The 24513-nt window shown below is 44.6% G+C and overlaps 1 protein-coding gene across 2 annotated transcripts in view; it reads right to left on the reverse strand.

The window, feature by feature from the left end:
- LOC111871076 (zinc finger SWIM domain-containing protein 8) overlaps positions 1 to 24513 on the reverse strand; it is a 108313-nt gene that overhangs the window by 30317 nt on the left and 53483 nt on the right. For both annotated transcript variants that reach the window (XM_033754091.1, XM_023863859.2), the window contains exons 2-3: positions 4494 to 4748; positions 1595 to 1770 (exon numbers count right to left, since the gene is read on the reverse strand). In XM_033754091.1, coding sequence (XP_033609982.1) covers positions 1595 to 1770; positions 4494 to 4748 — 431 coding nt within the window. The remainder of the gene's footprint in view (positions 1 to 1594; positions 1771 to 4493; positions 4749 to 24513) is intronic.

Here is a 24513-nt window from a genome sequence, read left to right on the forward strand (position 1 = left end):
GTGTCACAAGAGTGTTCTCTGTGGGTTAACATATATCCATTCCTAGGCAACGGATGTGTTTTCTGTGCTGTGGTCCAACCAAGGCTATGTAATGAGAAGCCAACAATAACTGATAGTTTAGCTGGAAGGAAGAATAGTTCCTGTGGAGTGTCCAGCTAGAACAAGAAGACAGTGTGTCAGACAGTGATTTGTGAACTGTTGTAACTAGTTGTATAAAGGTCCAATAAAGTTGATCATCAAATCCAAAACCCAATTTATTAGTCACACAAACCTTGGATATATGACATTATATTAAAAAAACTGGCAGTCCTCTGGTGACTATGAGGTTGCCTTCCATAGCTACTTTATCAACTGTGGAACATCACTGGAAGGGGGTGAAAACAGTTAGTTCAGAACGAGGCACTAAACTTGTGATAACTCTGAGTCATTTGTTTGAAGTTCCTGACTTTGTTTTGTACAGGTAATATGAATAACGGGTGAATAAATTAAATACTGCCTAACTTACTAACTCCATGGAGCTAAGCCATCCTTGAGAAGCTGCCAGTCACTCAGCTACTCAAGAATTTCTCAACACTTTATGGAACCTGAAGGTTCATTAGCATGCTCACCAGAGGCCTCCACTGGTCCCTACCCTGAGCAAGATGAATCCAGTCAATAACACCACATCCTATTTCTCTGACACTCCATTTTAGTATTATCTTCCTACCCATGCCCACATCTTCCTAGTGATCTCTTTCCATCCGACTTTCCCACCAAAATTCCTCTTCTCCCCCACATGTGCTACATGCCCTGTCCATCTCATTCTCCTTGCCTTGATCATTCTAATTATACATAGTGAAGAGTATGAAGCCCCTCATTACACAGTTGTTTCCAGTGTCCTACCATTTCATCCCTATTCTCCTCAGCACCTTGTTCTGAAATACCCTCAGTGGGTTAAATACTGTCTTTTGTTCGTATCACACCAATATAAGCATTACATTAGAAGACGCCAAAATCAAACCACAATGAAACGCTAAAAAATGGCTCTTCATACAAAAACATACAGCATATGACAAAATACATAGACCATTAAGACTTCTAATTTTTATTTGATACATTTTTTGATAAGCTGAATATCTAATGAAAGAGAAAGACAAACAGTTTTACTTCAGTGCAATCAACATTCTTCTTAATAATGTCCATAAACAAGTGACATGACAGGTGACTTGACCAACAAAGAAATGATGGCACTACAAAACAGGATGAAAGGAAATTTGATCATTATGATGATGGCAAGGAGGGTAAGAAGAGCAACGGGGAATGTTTCACAAGATATCATCCCCTAAAACAAGGCAAATTGCAAAGTAAGCACTGAAATACATGAATAGAAACTACACAATGGACTGCAGTTATGTTAGTTTAAAGAATAGGAAAATCGGCCTGCACTGACCCAGGGGGTGAGTGGTACAGGCAGACGGCGAGCTACGCGACCTGTCTGAATATTAGAAATGATGTCAAAATGGAATGTACAAATGTGGAAGTAAAGACCCAGGTATTGTCACACCAGAACACGCTGAGAATGTCTAATTTGATTCTACACTGCAGGTCTACCAACCTGATGTATCCTGTGAAGGCATACGGCAACAACATGTGAACACCAGTACGCGGTTGAAGAGCAGGTACAATTGCAGGATGTGATACGCCGCCGATCAAATGTCACTGCCACATTGTACTGTCCCCGAACTTGCCCCACACTTGGAGGTGGCCAAACACTCGCACTAAGATGGAAGCCTGCCCACAAACAGACATTCAGAGATACTTTCAACATGCACACTATCTTCAACAGTCAAACAGGCACAAGAACATTCACAAATAACTTTGGAAATTTACTTTCAATGATAAAAACTGTCACTGTCAGATGGGATAGGCATAATAGTTATAAAGGTCAAGCTATCCCTGTAACAGGCCATGGAGGTCCATAGGGTTGCGGGATGTTGAGGCTCCCACATTTTCAAGACAACCGGCGATTCCTGGTACTCATTTCTGTTAGAAGCTGAGTCAACCCCAGGCCCCATGTGTGGTTGGAAGGATTAGGTCAATTTAAAAATCGAATTACCTCTTCAGGAACAGAAGCCGTAACCTTCCAGCTTGTAGAATAGTGACTCAACCAACTACGCTACCATGTGCTCCCCGTAACAGTAACGAGAGATCAATTTTGCTAAGTGTCTGGAGGCAGGGGAATAGCCATTGTTTAGCCATTACCAGGAAACGTCTAGCAACAGACTGAGAACACTAGACTGTATGCTTTAGTGAACTTTTAAGTGTGGAAATAGCAAGAGTTGTTGTTGTTGTTATTGGAGAGGGTGGGTTTCCCCATGCACTTAGACCAGATATTGGTCCATTGTGCATAGCCCCAGTGATATTCTACCAGTCTCTATACACTACCGGTACTGGTGCATGCCATCAGTCCCGACTCAGCCAGCGAGTTCGGCCTCTACTGGCTCAGCGGTATCTCGATGCTTCCCCCATCTGTCAGAGGCGTTAGAGACTACTGTTGGGTGGGAAATGTCCTGAATTTGGCTTAGAGGGCCCCTTGAGACATGAGGTTCTTTTACGTGCCGTAAAGCTACGACACGGGACCCATGGCTTAAAGTCCCTCCCGGAGGACTTGTTTCCTGAATTTTCCGCCCTTAAAAATACCACGACCTCCGCCGGGTTTGAACCCGCGTACCTTGAGTCACGACGTGGGAACGTTACCCCTAGACTACGGAGGCCGCTTAAATAGCAAGAGTGCTGCAGTTATGACCTGTAAGTGGTCAATAAATTTATTCACCAATCCAAACCCTGTCTATAGTCACACATACGTGACAGTATGAATCTTCACCAGTGCATAAACCTCAAAAATCACCAGACATTTGTGAGTGCAGACTCAAAAATGCATGATACACGTATATAGAACTGCAGTGCCATGATGCCATGAGATGACAAATAGTTAATATTCTAACCCGCATAACTATGCGTTTTGGGCCCAAAAGTGTAAATAAACAATTTGTACGTCAGCTTCTTATAGCAGAGCCTCAGGTTCAATCTTGGGTGACTTCATGTGTGAATTACGGTGGATGAAGCGCAAATTGGGAAAGTTCTGCTGAGCTTCTTTGTTTATTCTCTGCTAATCATCAACATTACTCCAAACTCATGCATCATCACCCCCTGAGATGAGGAACAGTCTTCACAATATCACATCCCCAGTATTTACTTTTGGGGCTTATTCTTTGGCTGTTTACACAGTAAAGGACTTTCAGGGCTTTCTCTCTGACATAGCATTTGGCTGGTTACACAGTAAGGGACATTTATATATCTGATAACAACAATTTACTGTTAAAGAAAACTGAAAGTAGCTAAAGTTGGCTTGATTGATTTCAATTTAGAAAATACATACAGAGACCAATGAGTCTGGTAAAGGTAGCAACGTTTCAGATGAATCTTCTGCCTCCATCTTCAGGGTAGAAGTGAGCTAATACCTAATAGAGAAAAGAATGATTTGGACTGGGGATTAAAATGAATCAATGGGAACCACTGGACCTGAAATGAGCTGTTTTCTCAATGGGGATAGAAGAAAGAAGTACAGGGTGATTCAGAAAGATGGACACAATTTCAATTGGCTATATTTCCTGAATTATATGTTGCATTTGAATTCTGTAAATTACACTTGATTATACATACATGGAAGTTTATAGATGTTCAATGTCCCCCCTTCCTCAGGCTGCACGAATAACATCTAGACGGTAGCTGAATTCATCCTACACTCGATGACAAATATCTTGCGTCACTGAGTTCACCGCAGCTGTGATACAGTTTCTTAGGTCATTCAAATTTGTGGGAAGAGGTGGTACACGCCACACAGTTGTTTGCGATAGTCCAAGTTCTCTACTAGCACTACGGGTTGACTTCATTGGGCTGCGCTCAAAGTTCACTCGAATGCACTCCACGTTCTCCTCCGATACATGCGATCGGCCCGGGACGTAGTGATGGAGGGCACTAGCGGTAGTACTAGAAACTTTGTAACATCCTCTTTGAAATGTACTTTACAGAATTCAAATGCAGCATACAGTTCAGGAAATATAGTCAATTGAAATTGTGTCCATCTTTCTGAATCACTCTGTATAAGAGAAAGTCACAGAATTGTGTAAAAGGAATGAAAGGGAAGCAGAAGGAAAAAGAGACGAAAAACTCTGAAAAGGGAAATTATCAATGGGCCCTTATGACAGCCAGGTTAGAGAAATCTAGTCATAGCATATCCCCAGAAGGATACTGTCAATACCAGTCCTTTCCTCTCTACATGACAGTCAGATCACTTCTTCGCCCTGAAGATGGAGGTAGCAGGGTATTCAAAAATATCAGTACCTATCTGACTATATCACGTCATATCTCAGAAGATCATAATCTTAATACCAACCACAGCGAGAAACTCATAGCTCACCAAGTAAGTGTCCGAATACCAACGTAGCACTTGCCTATCTGCAGGGGATCCTTGACAGCTCGGTTCTTGAAGAGGTGCTCTCCCCTCTGGAATTCATCTGCACTGCCATTGGCCAGACAAGAGTACAGACGGATGTCCTCCTCATTGTCTGGGAAACTCCAAAATGCGATTCTGAGCTGCAACTGTTCAGGCACTGGAGGGTAGACATGCTCCACCAGCTCGAACGGTATGTGTGCTGCCACGCACCGTGCAGTCAGTTCACCCAGTGATGGCACCACGAACCCACCTTCTGCAACACAACGTTCATTACATAACATGAGAGCGTTACTTTAAATCTTCTAGAATTTGAATTGCTTTATAAGCCAGGAACCTGTCATCATCTGTATCCTCACACCGGACTTAATTTGTTCATGAAGCCATTTATACACTAATGAATTGTAGTGTTCGGGACCAGACTACAGACCACACTACACCCCATCACAGTCATTCCTGAGAGGCCATTAGTTGCTCAGGTACTGAAGCGGCTGTCATGTGTGTTACATAACCCAAAAGTAAAAAGGTAAAGCTATACAATCCGCTGGCAGATGGCGGTGAGGTTATCAGCCTTACGCGCCAGCCACCCTGTACCCCCAGGAATATTCCTGGTACTCATTTCTTTTAGAGGCTGAGTAGACTCCAGGGTCATACATCACCGTATACACAATAATCCACCACTGTACCATATCCTGAGCCTCGTGAAACCAATCCGCAACCTACCTCTTAAACACACCTTTTCATATTATCCTACAATCTACGTCAAGTCGCCTTTTCCCATCTGGTTACAAAACTAAAAATTTTTAGACACTTCTCATGGCCACAATAGCTAAGTTGGTATAAAGACAGGCTACACGCTGGACGGCTTTGGGGCTCTTTCCCTGAGGGTAAAGCGGCCAAGGCATGAATCTGACCACTCACCTCCATCTAGTGCCGAGGTCAAGAATGGTGGAGCTTTACCTCCACTTCCTCATGTCTTCATGGCGTGGTGTTTAATTAATTAAGAACAAGGGCAACTTTACCTTGCCATGCGTGCTACATACTCCGACCATCTTAAATCTCTTGATCTGGTCACAACAGTGCACCTATAAATTATGAAGACCCTCTACAAACCTCAAATACTTATCACTGGGGTATAGGAATAGATAAAGCAAGTCCTACAAGATCGAACAAGTTCTAAGCAATGCATATCAACATATTCCAACTTGTTTCGTTGCAACTGAGTAAGATTCATTCTGCCCCCCCCCCTGCATTTGAGGACTGCAATGTACCCAGTCTCTACCCCCATAATCATATGCACCACAGAAAATGGAAAACGTCGCATGCAATTCATATCTGTACAAGGAATCGCCTTTAGAAAAGTCTCCAGGACAACAAACTGCCATTGCTTCGTGATGAGGGAAAGAAAAAGACTAACATTTTTAATTAAAAAGTGCGAAGGAAAGAGATTGAGACTTTTTATCATGCACTGTAGGTTTTATATCACTTTTGATTTCAACCGTATGAAATCTACCATCGCCTGGAGGTTATACAACACTTCTCGCATTCCCGAGTGATGTGCTGTCGGCACCGCAGGGTAACATCTTGTTTCGGCTGTTTCTATTAGTGGATGCATGGGAATTTGGGCGAAGCTACTGCAATACGATCTTTGTATGTAAAGTGGGCACCAGCAGAACAGTGGCGGCTCGTTACTGCCGCTGCAGACGACAAAGAAATTTGGGCGAAGCTACTGCAATACGATCTTTGTATGTATAGTGGGCACCAGCAGAACAGTGGCGGATCGTTACTGCTGCTGCAGACGACAAAGAAATTTGGGCGAAGCTACTAAAATACGATCTTTGTATGTAATGTGGGCACCAGCAGAACAGTGGCGGCTCGTTACTTCCGCTGCAGACGACAAAGGAATTTGGGGGAAGATATTGCAATACGATTTTTGTATGTAAAGAGGGAATAAGCAGAAGGGTGGCGGCTCGTTACTGCTGCTATAAGCAAAGGAATGGGCGTCAACCATGCATTCTTAACGTAGGAACATATTAAACATCAGTATTTACGAAATACGAATATGTCCACTGCGAACATAACATAACATAACTTTCTGGGCAACTGAACAGTGGATGTTCGTTAGTTTATTTACTGAAGCTTTAGGAAACATATGTACAGGCCGTACTTAAAGGTGAACACAAACTTTGGGCATGAGTTCCACATACCAAAATACGAAAAAAACGTCCATATCAACATGTGTCCGGAAGCATTTAATTAGTGAGTTACAGCTGAAAGAATGCATGATGGTGCTCCGTGCTGTGCGAGATGTTCTCATGGCCGGTGGATAGGTAGAGGACACACTGCTTGGACTCCACGCTCCTGTGGGGACACCTCACAGCCCTTGTGTATGCAGACACTTCACACCGCAGTGCGGACGCCTGTCAGACTGTCAGCAACTGCCCCGGCATCTCTGCACGGATACGGCGGTCCATGATGAGGCGTGTCAGGGAGTGCACTCAATCTCATGGAGGGCTTTTCGAGCGCTTATTATAAATGTACTCTCAACTCGCAAATAAAATGTTTCCGGACACGCTGATATGGGTACGTTCTCTTGTTTTGGTACGCGGAAGTCGTGCCCACGCACACCTGTATATATAAGTCATACATCGCCAATGTAATGCGAAGGTTTGGTCGAAACTTAACCGCCGCTTCGAAGTTCTCAATGAACACACGGACGTACAGAAGGAGACAGGCAGTAAACGGGTATACACTCAATTTTATAACATTTAGATGTTGCCCACTGAAAACTTCTGTGTATTCAGACACAAGTACTTACATCGTTATTGTGTGTTTGTTTACAGGCTACTGCCCTCTCTCGAACCAACAATCAAACGCTAACCAAGTTCGCGTTACAACCCAATAAAATCTACGGCCGTGTTTACTCCCTATTCTATCGTAGAAATGTCGACATCTATCGAGATGCCTGTCTTCCCACTCAAGGTTCTTGCTTCAAATCTTGCTAAAACAAAAGATATTCCTATTTACTTCCTTCCTTCTTGGCTCTAGGGTCTTCTAAAACACCTTTACGTAAAATATCCATTCTTCTCTATTATTTTGTGTTCTGTCTCCCGTCTTTCCATCTTCAGCGCTCGTAAACCATTCTCTACATCTTCTAGCCATCTCTATCTGGGCCTTCCCATGTTCCTTCTACCTTCTTACATTCAGACATTTTCTTAGGCAGCCTTGTAAGAGCCACATGCTCCAAACACTTAAACTTTCTCCTTTTATTATCCACGTCCAGATTAGATTCCTATTTATTTACTGACATCGAAACACGTTCTTTCAATACTGCGCAATTACCGCTGATTTATTTTCGGTTTAAGACGCTAAACGTTTTCGATCCAGGCACCGTTGGGATCATAAGTTCGAATCCCATCCAGGACAACAACGATTTTCATCACTACCTATCATCCCACGAATCTTTTGCTACAATCACAGACTTTGCGGACATTATCCATCGTCCTGTTTCTTATTTAGACTGGGCTCCATGTCCGTCCTCAGGTAAAAGCATACTCAGTTAGGCTCAATCTCCAGACCTCCAGAACTTCTGAACAGGTCTCGATAAACATCGATGTTTCGGAGTCGACAATTAAAACCTGTCACACAAATGTAATTTTATTTTCGTACCAATCCAGTATAGGAGCCGGGATAGCGACTGGCTACGGGCTGGATGACCGAGGGTCGGAGTTCGAGTCTCGGTACGGTCAAGAATTTTCTCTTCTCCATGCCGTACAGACAAGCTCTGAGGGTTCGCACAGCCTCCTATCCAATGGGTACCGGGGGATCTTTCCCCGGGGGTAAAGCGGCCGGGCGTGGAGCTGACCACTCACTTCTAGCTAGTGCTGAGGTCAACAAAAATGTGGATCTATACATCCACTCCCCCATACGCCTTAATGGTGTAGTGCTTAATTAGTTAAGCACAGGGACAACTTTACCGTTATCAGTCCAGTATAACTAACTCGTCATTCGAATAGCTGAAAATATTGTTATCTCTGATGTCTGAATTCACTGCTTTCTAAATAAGTCTGTATTTCTGCCCACTATCTCTACCGGAGTGGCAATATTTGCTTTCCGGTGCAGTGAGAATTCCGAAGTCCTGTGCATAATGCTATATGAAAACCGTTCGCGGTGATTTCCCTGCAGACATTTACACCGTGCGGCACAAGGTCATACGCGACGGTGTGCACACACCAGTGCACCACCTATAATCTCGCATTTCCTAAAGCTGGCCAACATCAGAGCATATACAGGCTTCAAACTCAACCAGTCTTCATGTGACACACCAACCCAGTGCGAATTAATGACAGACAGAAGTCAACACATTGATTGCACAGGAAGCCGAGTGTGTTGAGGAAAATATCTGGGTGTACAGAGAGGAAGTTACACTACAAGGGTGAAAACTGCATCATCGTCGGTAAAACAGCCACTTTTGATCATTTCCTTAGAAGAGTCTGCCACACTGAAAGCGGTGTTCACCTCTTTAGATTTCGCAACAGTATTTTTTTTTACAGAGCAAGATCGCCAGCCCTGCGTCCAACCCAAAACCTGGAGAACCAGGTCCCTGTATGTATGTCCCCCAGGTACAGGGTGGCCCAGTTATACCCCCTATGCACCGGGTTCCTTTTTCGTCGCCTTCTACGGCTCGCAGGGCTACGGGGGAGGTATTCTACCCCCCCCCCCGCCAAATATTATTAGGGCGATAAAATTGATGGTAAGATGAGCGGGTTATGCCGATCGAAAACGACTGATGAAAAATGCACTGGCGATTTTATATATAAAACCTAAAGGGTAAAAACCATTTGGAAGACCCAGATATCGAGGGAGGATAGAAATATGTGACGAGGTTGGCTGGATTCATCTGCCCTTGCGGACATGGTAATGGGCCTTCGAGTTCTATAAAAAGGGGGGGGGATACTTCTTCAGCAGTTGAGTTTGTTCCGTGGAGATTGCAATAACGATGTCGCAGGCTCGAAATAATCTAGATCTATTTTCACATAACCTTCCTCGAGCCTTATAGGTCTCTCTGGTGACGGTGTGCCACAAACATAATCCTACTACTTCAGGGTCCCTTTCGCTCAGCGCGGGAGAGGGTGGAAGATGAGACTATGGGTGGGGTGGGGGGGGCAAGAGTCAGCTCACATATCGGCATCTGCAGATCTACTGGGAACCATAAACCGGTAATTACTATCATATTTATTGCTGTAATATCAAACATTCGCCAAGTATAATTAGAATGATCAAGTCCAGGAAGATGATATGGGCAGGGCACGTAGCATGAATGGGGAGAAGTTAAATGTATATAGCAGCCCGGTGGGAAAGCCAGAAGGAAAGAGGCCACCAGGAAGACCAAGACGTAGGTGGGCGGATAATATTAAAATGGATCTTAGTATCAGGTGGTATGGATTAGGTTGTTTTGGCTCAGGATAGGGACCAGTGGAGGGTTCTTGTGAATACGGTAACGGGCCTTCGGGTTCCATTAAATTTTGCGAAATTCTTCAGTAGCTGCATAACTTGCAGTTTCTCAAGAAGGGCTCGGCTCCATGGAGTTAGTGAATATGAAGCATTAATTCCTATATGGCCGACCATTGCCTCTCACAGGTTTCATAAGCTTTCAAAATAAGCGGTAAAATTTTGGGGTTCATAAATGTACTATCAAACCTTGCTAACTCCAAGGAAAACAGACATCCGGGCATTCTCTGCCTGTTACCGAGGCGGGAGATACGATGCTATCGCATTCAAAATAACGCGTCATTGGAGCCTCTCCTGAGCCAGATCAATCCAGTCCACAATAGCACACCCTGCTTAAAATCCATTTTTAGCCTACTTTCTCTCTTTTTGAAAAAATCACATTGAGAACATCTTGCTGTCTGTGTCCTCCACTAAATTTTGAGGCTTATGAGATCACCTTGCTGTCTGTCTGCATTTGTCCCTACTTTTTTCGATTCTTACGCGGTCCGTGACGTATCAAAGGGAAGTGGGCGATTAATTTTCCTAGAATTTCTTATAATACGTCCTTTTATCTGCGCCTTGGGGCCTAGAGGCCATCTCCTCCCCTGAAACATTCCGATTAATATTCTGTATGCACTTGTCTCTCCCATTCCTTCTGTACACTCTGTTCATCTCGCATTTCCATAACAGATGTAAGAAAAGGTAAAAATGTAAAGTTGTCTCTTTTGCTTAACTAATTAAGCGCTACGCCATGACGACATATGGGAGAGTGGATGTATAGATCCACATTTTCTTGACTTCGACACTAGTTGGAGGTGAGTGCTCAGCTTCATGCCCCGGCCGCTTTACCCCCGGAAAAAGAGACCTCGGCACCGATTGGATAGGAGACTCAGTGGTCCCAAGAACCGGTGTAGGCAACATGGAGAAGTGACAATTCTTGACCTTACCGGGTCTACAACTCCGACCCCTTCGTCGTCCAGCCCATAAGCAGTCGTTATACCGACTGAGCTATGCCGGGTCTTCATAATAGATGCAATAATTGTTTATATCTGTATTTATTTGATCGATTACAGAACGTTCTGTATGACAGGCTCTATACGAGTATATATATATATGACTGACAAAGTAATGAACATGTATGAAGCGCTGTAGACTATACCAACATGTGAACAGAGCTGGTGCGTCGCATTTACTCAGTGTGAATCAGAATGCGGTAACGAAAACACGTTTCAGGCATTATCCGATTGCAGTGAGTTGACAGTGCTGTAACCCCATAAGGTCTCACTGAGATGCGAAGCCACGTGCTCTAAAACTAAGAACGGCATATCTACCTTCTTGTTCATAACGGCCATCGCAATAATTTCATAACGCACGGCGGACAAAGATGTCACAGCAGCGCGCGGCACCATTCACAAGATACACTCCTCTTAGATGTATCTTCCCATGTTACTTCTTCATCATCATCTTCTGTTCCTCTTACATCATTATCGTGTTATCGTTGTTCTCTCTCTCCTCTCTCCCTCCTACGTCTCCTTACAGATTTATGCCTTTCACTTCATCTTCTCCACTGCCTCTCTTTTAATTTACGCTTTCTTCCAATCTCCTTCTCCATTTTCCACACTGCCTCTCTTTTAATTTACGCTTTCTTCCAATCTCCTTCTCCATCTTCTACGCTGCCTCTCTTTTAACTTACGTTTTCTTCCAATCTCCTTCTCCATCTTCTACGCTGCCTCTCTTTTAATTTACGTTTTCTTCCGATCTCCTTCTCCATCTTCTACGCTGCCTCTCTTTTAATTTACGCTTTCTTCCAATCTCCTTCTCCACTTCTACACTGCCTCTCTTTTAATTAACCACTGTTCTCTCTTGTCCTCTTCCAGTCCCTCTGCTCCTCTGACATTATCTCTTTCTTTGCTCCTTCAATGACGTTCAGGACCAAAGCAAAGAAAGAAGCCACATGGACTGTACTGGTGACGACACCCGTGGCTTTCCACTCGGTCTACCGTTCTATTTCCACACCGCCACCTAATGGCCAATGTCCACCACCCCGCAGAGCTCGTCGCTAGTGAAGGTTATCACGTATAGCTGTAATTTACTGACATCCTCTGTGGTCTACTGGTCAGAATTCCTGGCTACAGATCCAGAGATCCCGGGTTCGATTCCCGGCGCTACCAGATTTTGTGAGAAGTAGTGGGTCTGGAACGGGGTCCACTCAGCCTCGTGAGGATAACTGAGTAGCTATTTCAAGGAAATAGCGGTTCCGGTCTATCAAACCGACATTAATGGCCTGGGGATCCGTTGCGCTGACCACGCGACACCCTCTATCCGCAAAAGTTGGCACTAACTTCGCCGACAAGCGGCGGTCGCTCGCTCGGTATCGTTCGCTTGTGGACTACAGGCCACGGAGTTTCTTTTGTTAGCTGTAATTAACTATAGTCCATCTACTGTGGGCACAAGCATACGTCATTGCAGTAACTTAGACCGCTACGTCATCACAGGAAAGGTACCAGATTCTGTTTTCAATATACACGTTCTGTATGTACACGATGGAGCTGGAACAATCAAATATCCACACGGTATGGCCGCTCAGTCGGTCGCATTTTATGCGAGGGATGCGTTCCTGAACACAAGCTTTGAAACGTACGAGGGAGAGTCAGTAAACAGGCCACAAATGGAGGTAAAAGAAATGTAATGGACGTAATAGGTTCTCTAAGTGTATCACTAGGTAGTAGCACAGTCCAGTTTCATGACAGTCTAGGTTGGAGACGTGCATGCACATGTTCAGAGGCTGGTTTCAGTAGTCAAAATGGCAACCTTACTTGAGGGTATAATACCGAAGAGCAATGTTCTGTTGTACGTGTTTTTGTGGACAAAAGGACTCAATGCAAAGGATATTCGTAAAGAAATGTTTCCTGCTTACGGTTGGAAGTGCTTGTCGCGTAAAGCGGCACACAACTGGGTGGCAAACGAAGAGGATGAGACGACAGTCAAATGACTTCGACGCACTGGTAAAGCGGCGGGACAAGTGTATCAATGTTGGTGGAGAATGTGCCGAGAAATATTTTCTTTTTCCAAGTTCCAATATCACACGTTTTACGTTTTATATCCGTTTGTGTCCTATTTGCTGACTCTCTCTCCCGTACGTGATTCTTGTGATTCGCATTATTTCAAATCTTGCGCACGAAATGAGAATTTACTAATACTTTTTTTACATCCCACTATTTACAATTCGCATAAAATGCGACTGCACTTCACCCTGCTCCCTACTGACATGCAAATGGACAGAACGGATAGATGACTGGCGGGAAATTATGGCAGTTCGGTTGAGGGGGACGCGTAACAGCTCAAGGGAGATGTGATGGTAGATCCATGGGACTTCTTTCCGTGCCCAGAACGGCAAGTGCATGAAGACATCGCTTTACTGGATACTAGTCAACAGGCAACTGGCACTCAAATAATAAAGGGCGTTACCATTCCCTTTGTTTACATTTGTAGTTCAGAGCTAGGTACTTCAGTGTAGAAATAACAGATGCCACGCAATGGCAAATGAAATTAAACGCTATTATTCAAAGTCTCCCCAATTTATTGATTTTGCCTAATAACCACTCACGGCAGCTTATCTCAGAAACGAAAGGTTTCGGGTCTAATGTTCGTACGAACATTCCTACAGCCAGACTTCTTGTACTTGACCGCTGAATGCGTAGTGGGTTCACTGATGCCTCCAACAAAGTGTGGTCTGAAGGGTATTCATGTTATCCAATCAGAAGGAAAAAAAAAAAAAAAAACCCTCCGTGGCCTATATACCCACCAAAGAACTATACCGACCGAGCGACCGCCGCTTGTCGGTGAAGTTAGTGCCAACTATAGCGGATAGAGGGTGTCGCGTGGTCAGCGCAACGAATCCCCACGGCCGTTAATTTCGGTTTTCTAGACCGCATTCTCTATTTCATTGAAATACTAGGTCCTAAATAATCCTCACGAGGCTGAGTGGGCAAAGTACCGGACCACTAATTCTCGGAACATTTTATAGCGCCGGGAATCGAACCCGGGATCTCTTGATCTGTAGCCAGGAACTCTGACCACTTGATCAAAGAGGCGGTAAATCAGAAGGTATGACATTAAATTTCTTAAGTCAAAACGCGCAACCCTTCTCCTTAACAGTTCTCTCTTCAGAGAAGAGACATAACGTCGGCCAAGTCACTTCAAACATGGCTTCCCTCATTCCCATGCCAGCGACCATGGCTGGAACATTATGCTGTACTTACATCTGTTCAAGGAGCAAAACTTTTAGTTCGGCACATGTGTCTCTTCTAACTACTATCTAACTATCTGTAACACGGGACCCACGGCTTAAAGTCCCTCCCGGAGGACTTGTTCCCTGAATTTTTCGGCCCTTAAAAATTCCACGACCTCCGCCGGGTTTGAACTCGCGTAACTTGATTCATGAGGTAGGAACGTTACCTCTAGACTACGGAGGCCGCTCTCTTCTAACTAACTAACTACATGGAATTGAGTTCTTCTTGAGAGGCAATCAGTTGTTCAGCTACTCAACAACTTCCCAGCATTTATGGAACCCGAAGGTTCATTACCGTGTTCACAAGAGCCCTCCACTGGTCCGTCTTGAGCCATATCAATCCAGTCTACACCCTCCAATCCTATCTTCCTAAGATCCATTTTAATATTGTCCACCCACCTACGCCTTGGTCTTCCCAGTGGTCTCTTTCCTTCTGGCTTTCCCACCAATATCCTATATGCATTCCTCGTCTCCCCCTTTCGTGCTACATGCCCTGCCCACCTCATCCTCCTTGACTTGATCATTCTAATTATACTTGGAGAAGCGCACAAGTTATGCAGCTCCTCATTATGCAGTTTTCTCAAACCTCCTGTCACTTCATCTCTCTTCGGTCCAAATATTCTCAACACCCTCAGTCTATGTTCCTCTATTAATGTCAGAGACCAAGTTTTACATACCAGACAGATATAATGCAACTCCCACTATACAGCCTCTATTACCCCCCTGCACACTTCCCCTCATGCGCAATCCAGCGGCGAAAACACTATTCATACTTAACCACAGAATGACTATTAGTTATATTAAAGGCACGCTTACTTTTGCTACAGACTGTACGGTACACCCGTACAGAGCTGTGTAAAGGAAGTATTGTTTATTGGAGGATGTAGGGTCCTGCGTTACAAATTCATGGTGGCAGTGTAATACCTGTGCAGTAAGGTGCGCAGCGCCACCACATATTCAAGTCAACCTATGTAGTTCCAATAACTGAAGCAGGGAAGACGCAACAGGCATGCAGGCCGTGCAGTGAACCACCGCCACAAATGCGGGTGCCAGCATCTGTAGGTCTTCAGTGTTTTCATACCAGCTCTTCATTTTAATTGGTAACAGACGGAGCAAAACTGGTCTGGAGGAAGCACACTGTAGGATGGCTAACAACGGAAATACTAACAAACGGGTGTCCCCCCACCCCAAATTATGTACATTTGGAGTGCAGACCTATATTTTCCACACATCCCTTATTCTCGAAAGAGATTCTACCAATGTCGCTACTACAGTCAGATAAAGAAGTTATCCCAGGGCCTCATTTTTCAATTTCATTCAAGCCGCACTATGGCCCTGGGGTCAGGGCCGCACCATAGCTCAGGCGGTTACTCGCCGGCTTCCCACCGCGGCGGCCCGGGTTCGATCCCGGGTCTGGTGAAGTGGGATTTGTGGTGGACAAAGTGGTGTTGGGGCAGGGTTTCTCTAAGTGTTTCGGTTTCCCCTGCCAATCTTCATTCCACCAATTGCTAGACAATCACCCTCACCTATCATCTGGGGCCGGTGCAATAGGCCAGAAGTGGCCGCAGTAGAAGGGACTTAGTCCCACCCCACTAGCAATAAAAGAATAACCCTAGGGTCGACTCAGCCTCTAACAGAAATGAGTATCAGGAATCTTCCTGCGAAGTAAAGGGAGGCCGGCGCGTAAGGCTGACAACCTTACCGTCATCTGTGAACCGATTTACTTTTTACTTTGCTTTACCCTACGCCTAATTAATTAAGCACCACGCCATGACGACGTATGGGAGAGTGGTGGTATAGCTTTACCTTTCTTGAACTCGGCACTAGATTGTGAATGGTCACCTTCAAGTCCCGGTCGTTTCACCCCCAGAGAACGAGTATACTATACCCACTGGATAGGAGACTGGGTTGACCCCCCGAGTCGGTTTGGACGCTGTTTAGTAGAGAAAAGTCTCTTGCCCGCACCGTGAACAGAACCCCGGTCGTCTGGCCAGTAGCCTGCCTGTAGCTATACCGGCTCCATCCCGTTTTTCATTTACATTTTACTATGTCAGTTTTTACTGTATATTCTCTGAACCACATAAATACCGTGATGGATAGGTGTCCGTACAATTCACCGTCTGTTTTAGACGCGTTTTGCTGTGTTTGTTTCAACTTCTCCGTGATAATCACAAGAACAGGAGGCCTAAACACACCTGAACACGATATATTTACTGCGTCTGTATGCAAGGCAGGGTCCCCATTATATAGCGGTCACGAAAACCTTCACTGTTTCCCCATCTCTGACAGCATTTGCTCTACAAAATTCTAAACATTCCATTTATTGATTTATACTTGACAGTAACAAATGGTGTTATAAAGTGTGAAACAATAGATGATGGGGAAAGCTTTCATCCAAAGCCGGAGACAAGAGCATGATCCCAGAGTAATTCGGGTGCACGTTCGGGCTTTGATGTCTGCTCCTAACCGCAGCCTTGAGGCAGTTTTGTACAGGATGCAGAATTGCATCTGCTTGTCACCTGCTTTCACGCTATTTCTTGCTCGGCCTATTCTTCGACGTTGAAGATGAAGGTGACCTATCCCTCCGAAACGTCGGTTGACTTTGAACGGACTAGACGGTGTTATATCCTACAAGACACAGCTTTTTTAGATACAATATTTCAAAAAGTGATAGCATATCAAATCAAACTCCTAGAAGCACCGGAGACCGCTTGTGTGGTCTAGTGGTCAGAGTTCTTGGCTACAGATCCAGAGGTCCCGGTTTCGATTCCCGGCACCACCAGATTTTCTGAGAAGTAGTGGGCGTGGAACGGGGTTCACTCAGCCTCGTGAAAATAATTCAGGGGCTACTTGAATGGAAAAGTAGCGGCTCCGGTCTAGAAAACTGAGATTAACGGCTGTGGGGATCCGTTGCGCTTACCACGCGACATCCTCTATCCGCAAAAGTTGGCACTAACTTCGCCGACAAGCGGCGGTCGCTCGGTCGGTATAGTTCGCTTGCGGACTAGAGGCAGCGGGGTTTAGTTTAGTTTTATATAGCATATGGTTTCCTGTTGCTGGAATGGGTCTTACTCCCAAGCTCTCGAACACCATCAATATGTTCCTCCCTTACAATAAGGGAAGAGGCGAATGACGGACATAAGTGATTTATAGGCCCGTCAGAATATACAGCGATGCATGAGTCAAATTATGCCATTATAGCCCAGTGGTTACATACATACCATATGCTTTAACACACTAAAACTCGACATTCTGCCCACAGATACTACACTATACTATACTGTGACCTCCAAGAATACTGACCGTTTCTCCTGGAACACCCTGTATATATTTCCGTCTTCAGGTTTCAGAAAAATTGTAACCGGGGATCAAATGAACGAAAGGGTGAGTGGTTGCCATGTCTCATATTTCAACGAGAGAATGCATCGACAACAAAATTATATGATTTAACCCTATTTATGGGACTACGCCTAGAGCACGCATAATGCTGAGGAAATACAGATTGAATTCTACAAAACAACTGATACGAGCTGCCATGGCTAAGTATAGCAACCAGGGTACGGCTAGATGACCGAGGAATCGCGGTTCGATTCTCGGTAGGGGTAGGTTTATTTCACTACGTTTTCACTACCTCACACTGAATAGCGTCGAATTGTAGGACTGATGTATAATGAAACGGAAATAGAGGGAAGGAAGAAGTCGTGGCCTAATTTTAGGGAATATCCCGGAACTTGTCTGGGGGGGGGGAGACTTTGAACACCATTAAGAACATCAGTCAGGATCCGATACTTGAACCTGCCACTTTCAGAAAAGACGCACGAATGCTAATCACTCCACCGCGACATTCGGTAGAATGTGTGGAGTTTTCCCCCTATTGCCCTGTAACTCTTCATAGCATGATGCTTAATGTAATCAAGGGGCGTCACCATTTATTACTTACTGCAGAGAATGGAGTTATAAAAGGTAAAAGAAAAGCTATCCCTGTAACAGGCCATGGAGGCCCATAGGGTTGTGAGACGTCGAGGCTCCCACATTTTCTCTAGACAATCGGTTCATAGATGGCGATAAAGTTGTCGGCCTTACGCGCCGGCCGCCCTTTACCCCCAAGAAGATTCCTGGTTCTCATTTCTGTTAGAGGATGAGTCGACCCCAGGGCCATAGCGCGGCTGAAAATTAGGTCAACTGAAAAATCCAATGACCTCATCGGGAAACGAACCCGCTACCTTCCTGCTTGTAGCCTTCTTCGAGGCTACGTCATACACTGAGTAGGCAACCTCACGGACAACGAGCGGGATCTCAGAAAACATAATCTCGCAACTTTCTAATGACTACGTCACGATTTACGTCACGATCTGATGACACGTTCTGGATACAGAACAGCCGCTCCGCGTCTGGGAAAGCGCACGAGAGTAGAGCTTCCAGACGACAGGGGGTCCGGGGTGCATTGTTTATGAGATCGCAGGTGGCTTCTGGCTGAGAAACTGGAAGGAAGGAACGAAGGAAGGAAACATAATTAATTTTCTGTCGCATGGTGAAGCGATGAGCAGGGCGCGAGACTTCTAGATGATAACGTAACAGGAGCAATCACGGTGATATCGAAAGTTCAAGATTTTATATTTCTAGCTACTAAAATTGAATATATTTTGACCCGAGTTGTTCTTAGTGAACTCCAGGTAAAAATAAAGGTGAAGCTTTCCATGTGCTTAATTAAGCACTATGCCGCATGGACCATTCTTTACTTCGGCACTAGATGGAGGTGAGCGGTCAGCTTCACGTCCCAGCCGTTTTACCCCAAGGGAAAGAGCCACCCGGTACCCATCCGATAGGATGCCGCGTGGTCCCCACAGCCGGTATAGACACTGTGGCAATGGAAAATATTGCCCCTTGCCGGGAATCAACCCGGACGTCCAGCCTGTAGCCCGTCCATATACCAGGGTATTAACTTCACATCGATAAAGACCTCCTACTCTCAGATCTTCACCGTTACACTCTTCTTCAGTATTCATAATCAACTTTACTATCATTTCACGCTGTATAAACTCTTCTGCTGAAATAACGCTGTGATTAAACTATCAATTATTCAACTACCTGTGGCTCTACAGCCCGTGTGGACCTTGGCCGCCTTTTCAGTTTCTTAATCTATACACAGTCGGTAGGACTCCTCGGACGGGGGATCAGGCGGTCGCAAGGCCGCTACCTACACACAGAACAGCACGAACATAGAATAAACGCACAAAGGCATCCATGCCTTGAGTGGGATTCGAACCCACGATCCCAGTGTTCGAGCGGACGAAGACGGTTCATGCCTTAGACTGCGCGGCCACTGTGATCGGCTATCAATTATTCACCTAGAACACGAAATAGCAGTTCGAAGTGATAAATAGTTTTTTGGCAGTTATGGGGTTACCTCTAGATACGCCCATGCGGACGCTCTGAGAGTGTTCCGTCCATTTATAGACGGCGCAGCAAGCGGCTCTATTCTCGCGTTTAATTGCTCAGTAAAGAGAGAAACACGTTTTGTTATACATGATTATACACTGTAAAGGATGAAAAGAAACGCTACACGCAGCTAAAAATACACTGCATTTTATTTGGACTACTCAACTTCGGGGTCACGGAGGGTCCTGTGGGGTAAAAACAAACAGCTTCAGACTAACTGACAAGGAATAATGTTCTTCTAGTAATACATTACGTCATACAGCGCTGTGTGACTTCATCACCACGCCTCAGAGCAAACACGATCTATGTGCAGTACTGTGACCAATCAGCTACAGAATGTGAGGGACTTCGCAAGAAGAAATTCGGAGCTGCTGATCTTCAGGCACGTAGAGCAAATCAGGACATGAAGATAGCTAACGGAGGCTTTGAAAATGTGGCACAGTTCAGATATTTGGGAACGACGATAACAAATCAAAAACTTGATTCAGGAGGAAATTAAGAGGAGATTGAACTCGGGTAATGCTTGCTGTCATTCAGTCCAGAACCTTTTGTCATCTCGTCTGCTGTCCAAAAACGTAAAAATTAGAATATACAAAACTATAGTCATGTCTGTGGTTCTGTATAGTGTGAAACTTGGTCTCTGACATTTAGGGAGGAACATAGACTGAGGGTGTTAGAGAACAGGGTGCTGAGGAGAATATTTGGACCGAAGAGAGATGAAGTGACGGGAGGCTGGAGAAAACTGCACAATGAGGAGCTTCATAACTTGTACTCTTCTCCAAGTATAATGAGAATGATCAAGTCAAGATTGAGATGGGCAAGGCATGTAGCGAGAATGAGAAGAAGAGGAATGCATATAGGATCTTTGTTTGAAAGCCAGAAGGCAGGAGATCATTAGGAAGGCCAAGTCATAGATGGGTGGATAATATTGTCACGTGTTGGGTGTATAACGCGACAAATAACTTCACGCCTTACTGGATATAGCGAATTTTATTGCACATTCGCTCTTACAATCACACAATTTACAGATCCAACATCACTGCCATTGGCAGTATCACAAATACTGGACTGCAATTAACTGGTGACTGACTCACTGCTGGCTAACTCGTAACTCGAGAACCGCTGCCTTGAGGACTAACTCGTGAACTTGAGAACTCAGAACTGACTATGAATAGTCTTCGCTGCTCCGTATCTAGCCTCGTTCCGGACAACGCAGAAAACAGCCATGTAATAGGCACCACTGTTGTCTGGAGCCGTGTTTACCGGTGTTACTGGTAACGCTGTCGGGAGTTGTCTCTCGCAACCATTGTTTACCCGCGTTGCATAGCGACCAGCGTGTCAGGACTCGGGTCGCTTCGGCTCCGCTCGGCACGTCACCGCCGCCGCGGGGGGGAGTGGTGTCCTGCATAGCGCGACACGTCACAATATTAAAATGGATCTTATGGAGATAGGATGGGATGGTATGGACTGGATCGATCTGGCTCAGGATAGGGACAAGTGGAGGGCTCTTGTGAACACGGTAATGAACCTTCGGGTTCCATAAAATGCTGGGAACTTCCTGAGTAGCTACACAATTTGCATCTTCATGAAGTCAGTTAGCAAATTGTGCGGGGCGCATCCGTTTCGTGACGTGGGTTACTGTGAGGAAGGAGATCACCTGGAAGACCTAGACATAGATGCAATATCAAAATTCATATCTTACAGAAACAGAGCTGGATATTACGGACTGGATTCATTTGAGTCAGGTTAGGGAGCAGTACGGGGCTACTATGAATACGGCAATACGCCCCCCCCACAAAAGAGCCGCAAACTACCAAACTACACGGTGTGACGTCTGAAAATATGTTACTCTCCGTAGTCAACGCCGAGAAAAACTGAAATTTCACGACGACGAACTTTTGGTTTTCAAGAAAGGCGGGTAATTACTAGCTTAGCTTAGCGACTGCCAGTTTCTGAGGAAGGAATCTGTTCCGTGGAGTTGGCCTTGCAATTTAGAGAGACTTCCGCAAAAACATCGAGCCTTCTTATGTTCGTAGTCACGCCTCCCTTGTTAAACAAAGCTGAGGAGCCTAGAAGGACGAAACAAAGTGGAACGAAAGCAGAGCGCTCTGTATCTCTTCTTCCTAAGCTAGTACAAATGTTAAAGCATACACGAAAACTTTCACCAGAAACTAAACGAATAAGTGAAACATATTTATGAACTTTCTTACGTCAAAAGCAAACCATACGGCCGCGAATAAGGAATCAGATCAAAGTAAAGTTTTCCTTTCCGAGTAAATCTTATGTCTTTAAGTTAACAGTGCAGAACAGTGTCGACATACATCCATACTGTGGCACATTTGCTCGAGGCAAGAGCTGTGAAGCTAGCAAAGACGGTCGTTGCTATGGAACGGCTCTGCAAACAACGCCCGTTGCTATGCAACAGATTCGTAACACGCAATGATGGAGTAACTATATTCGGTTAGTGCGATAGCTAAGTGATGCAACAATAGAACTGTTGAGGTGTTTTCTGTGTGGTCCGCGCCGAGGGGTTATATGGAGGACAAGTTTTGGGTTTAGTTAGTCAAAAGGTCTGTGTGTATGAATCAGGAAATTGAAAACAAACACCTAGGGTAGGAGGCGACAAAAAGGGAAGTCTGAAATCTGAGACCGTAAAATATGGTAGCGCGTCTCAAGGGACTCGGACCCGAGAAAGACTGCGCTGGCAAGGACCAGCAGCATATAAAAAACACAGACCAGTCCTCTCGTCGGAGAGGGCGCCCCACAAAAACAAGGCCGTAACTGTCAAACAATAATAAATATCTGGTCATGAGCCCCAAAAGTGGCTCGACACCAAGACTTACTGACTGACTAACCGTCAGTCGCAATGTGACTTTTACTTTGAGTTTAGTTAGTTGTGAGACAGTCGCCGGGCCGTACGGACGCGAACACGGAAGCAGAGGAGCCTACGGCGTTAGAAGCCGTTACTAGGCAACAACCGGTGAAGATACAGCTGACTGAGAAGACTTCCTACGTCCCGTAGTGAATTGTAGTGTGTGTGAATTAGCAATAGAACTATAGTTACTTGTTCAATAAATCAAATTACCAAACCAAACCCCGTCTAGAGTCATTCAATCACGTAAGAATACTGATATCGAAGAATACATAGGAAGATAAACAGAACATTAAAATAACACGTACAAGAAGACAGAAAAAGTAGAAATGTTATGAAGTGACACCGATTCCTGCCTTTGCTTTTTGTATGCAAGTGAAATCTGGAGTAAGGAATAGAAATTCTAGAATAATTTAACTGTCGGAAATAACACCAGGACATCTCAGCCTTTTTAATGTTACTACTGTAACAATACCAGACAGATAACCTATAAAATCACAAAGCTCCTCGTTAGCTTGGCTTCCTCTACCTTCTTCCTCACGTGTCATAAAAGTGGTCTTGCCATCAAATTTTGGTTCTTGCCATGTCTCTGTTTCTCCTTAGGGACTGCATATAAGTATGCTAATTTCGGCAGTGCATTATCTTCCATGTTATTCAAACGTGGCTCCTCCTAATTTAACTGACAGACAATCCTCGTTATGTAATACCCGAAACTGCTCAATTACGTCATTCTTCTAGGACCGATGAGTTATCTGGGCACTTTGTTTAAAAAAAAAGTGTGTAACGACTGTAAAACCCCATCGAGCATATAAGTGACACACACATACAATTTCTTATTGTGCATAATGCGGTGAACTTAGTATTCGAAAATTTCTTTCAAACTCGTGTCTACTTTTTCCTTTTAAATTTTAAGTAATATTATATTTTAACATTCGTGTTAACTAATGGAAAATGCAGTCAAAATACTTTCATATATTAATCCTCCACATTCTTTTTTCTTTCACTTAATCCCTTTTATATCTTTATCTCATTCCCTCCTTTCTCCGTTAAAACAAGGAATTAAGTTACATATTTATTCTTCAGATGGCACCGCTTCGAACACAGAGCTGACATCTATGTATGCACGCGAAAACTACTACGGGGTCACAAAGACATAACATACGAAGCCAGGTAACACACACGTAGCCCTCTTCCATTATTATATAGGATTAAACTTAAGTTACTGTTCAAAATTACTGTCTTTTGAAATCTAACGCCATGTAGTCTACGGTATCATTACCAGCGTTTCGGAGAAACCTACGACCTCACCGTCACTGCCGTGAGAGCCTCAAATATAGCAGAAATTATTAACCAACTCCGTGGTTTTAGTTCGCAAGCGAACTATATCGACCGAGCGACCGCCGCTTGTCGGCGAATTTAGTGCCAACTTTAGCGGATAGAGGGTGTCACGTGGTCAGCGCAACGAATCCCCACGGCCGTTAATTTCGGTTTTCGAGACCGGAGCCACTACTTTTCCATTCATGTAGCTCCTAAATTATCCTGATGATGCTGAGTGGACCCCGTTCCAGAACCACTACTTCTCAGAAAATCTGGTAGCCCCGGAATCGAACTCTGATCACTAGACCAGAGAGGCGGTCTCGCAGAAATTATTATTCATATAAAATAGGCACGTACATTGTGGATACTCAGTATTTAAACCTTAACGTCTTTAGATAAACGACTGGAAATAAGATCAAACATGAACGTAAATTTGGAAACCGGTACGTCAGCTTCTGTCTGACAAAGAGTGTAATGGGGGCAGGGCGTTAGAGGAAGGAGCTATCCACAATCACCACTTACACATATATTAAACCCCGTTATCTTCCACGTATCCGGTCCTTAATTAGGACGAGTCTGTAATGTTCCAAAGGACGTAAGAGCAGCTGTCCA

The sequence above is a fragment of the Cryptotermes secundus genome, unplaced genomic scaffold (genome assembly GCF_002891405.2).
Source record: "Cryptotermes secundus unplaced genomic scaffold, Csec_1.0 scaffold73, whole genome shotgun sequence".
Lineage (NCBI taxonomy): Eukaryota > Metazoa > Arthropoda > Insecta > Blattodea > Kalotermitidae > Cryptotermes > Cryptotermes secundus.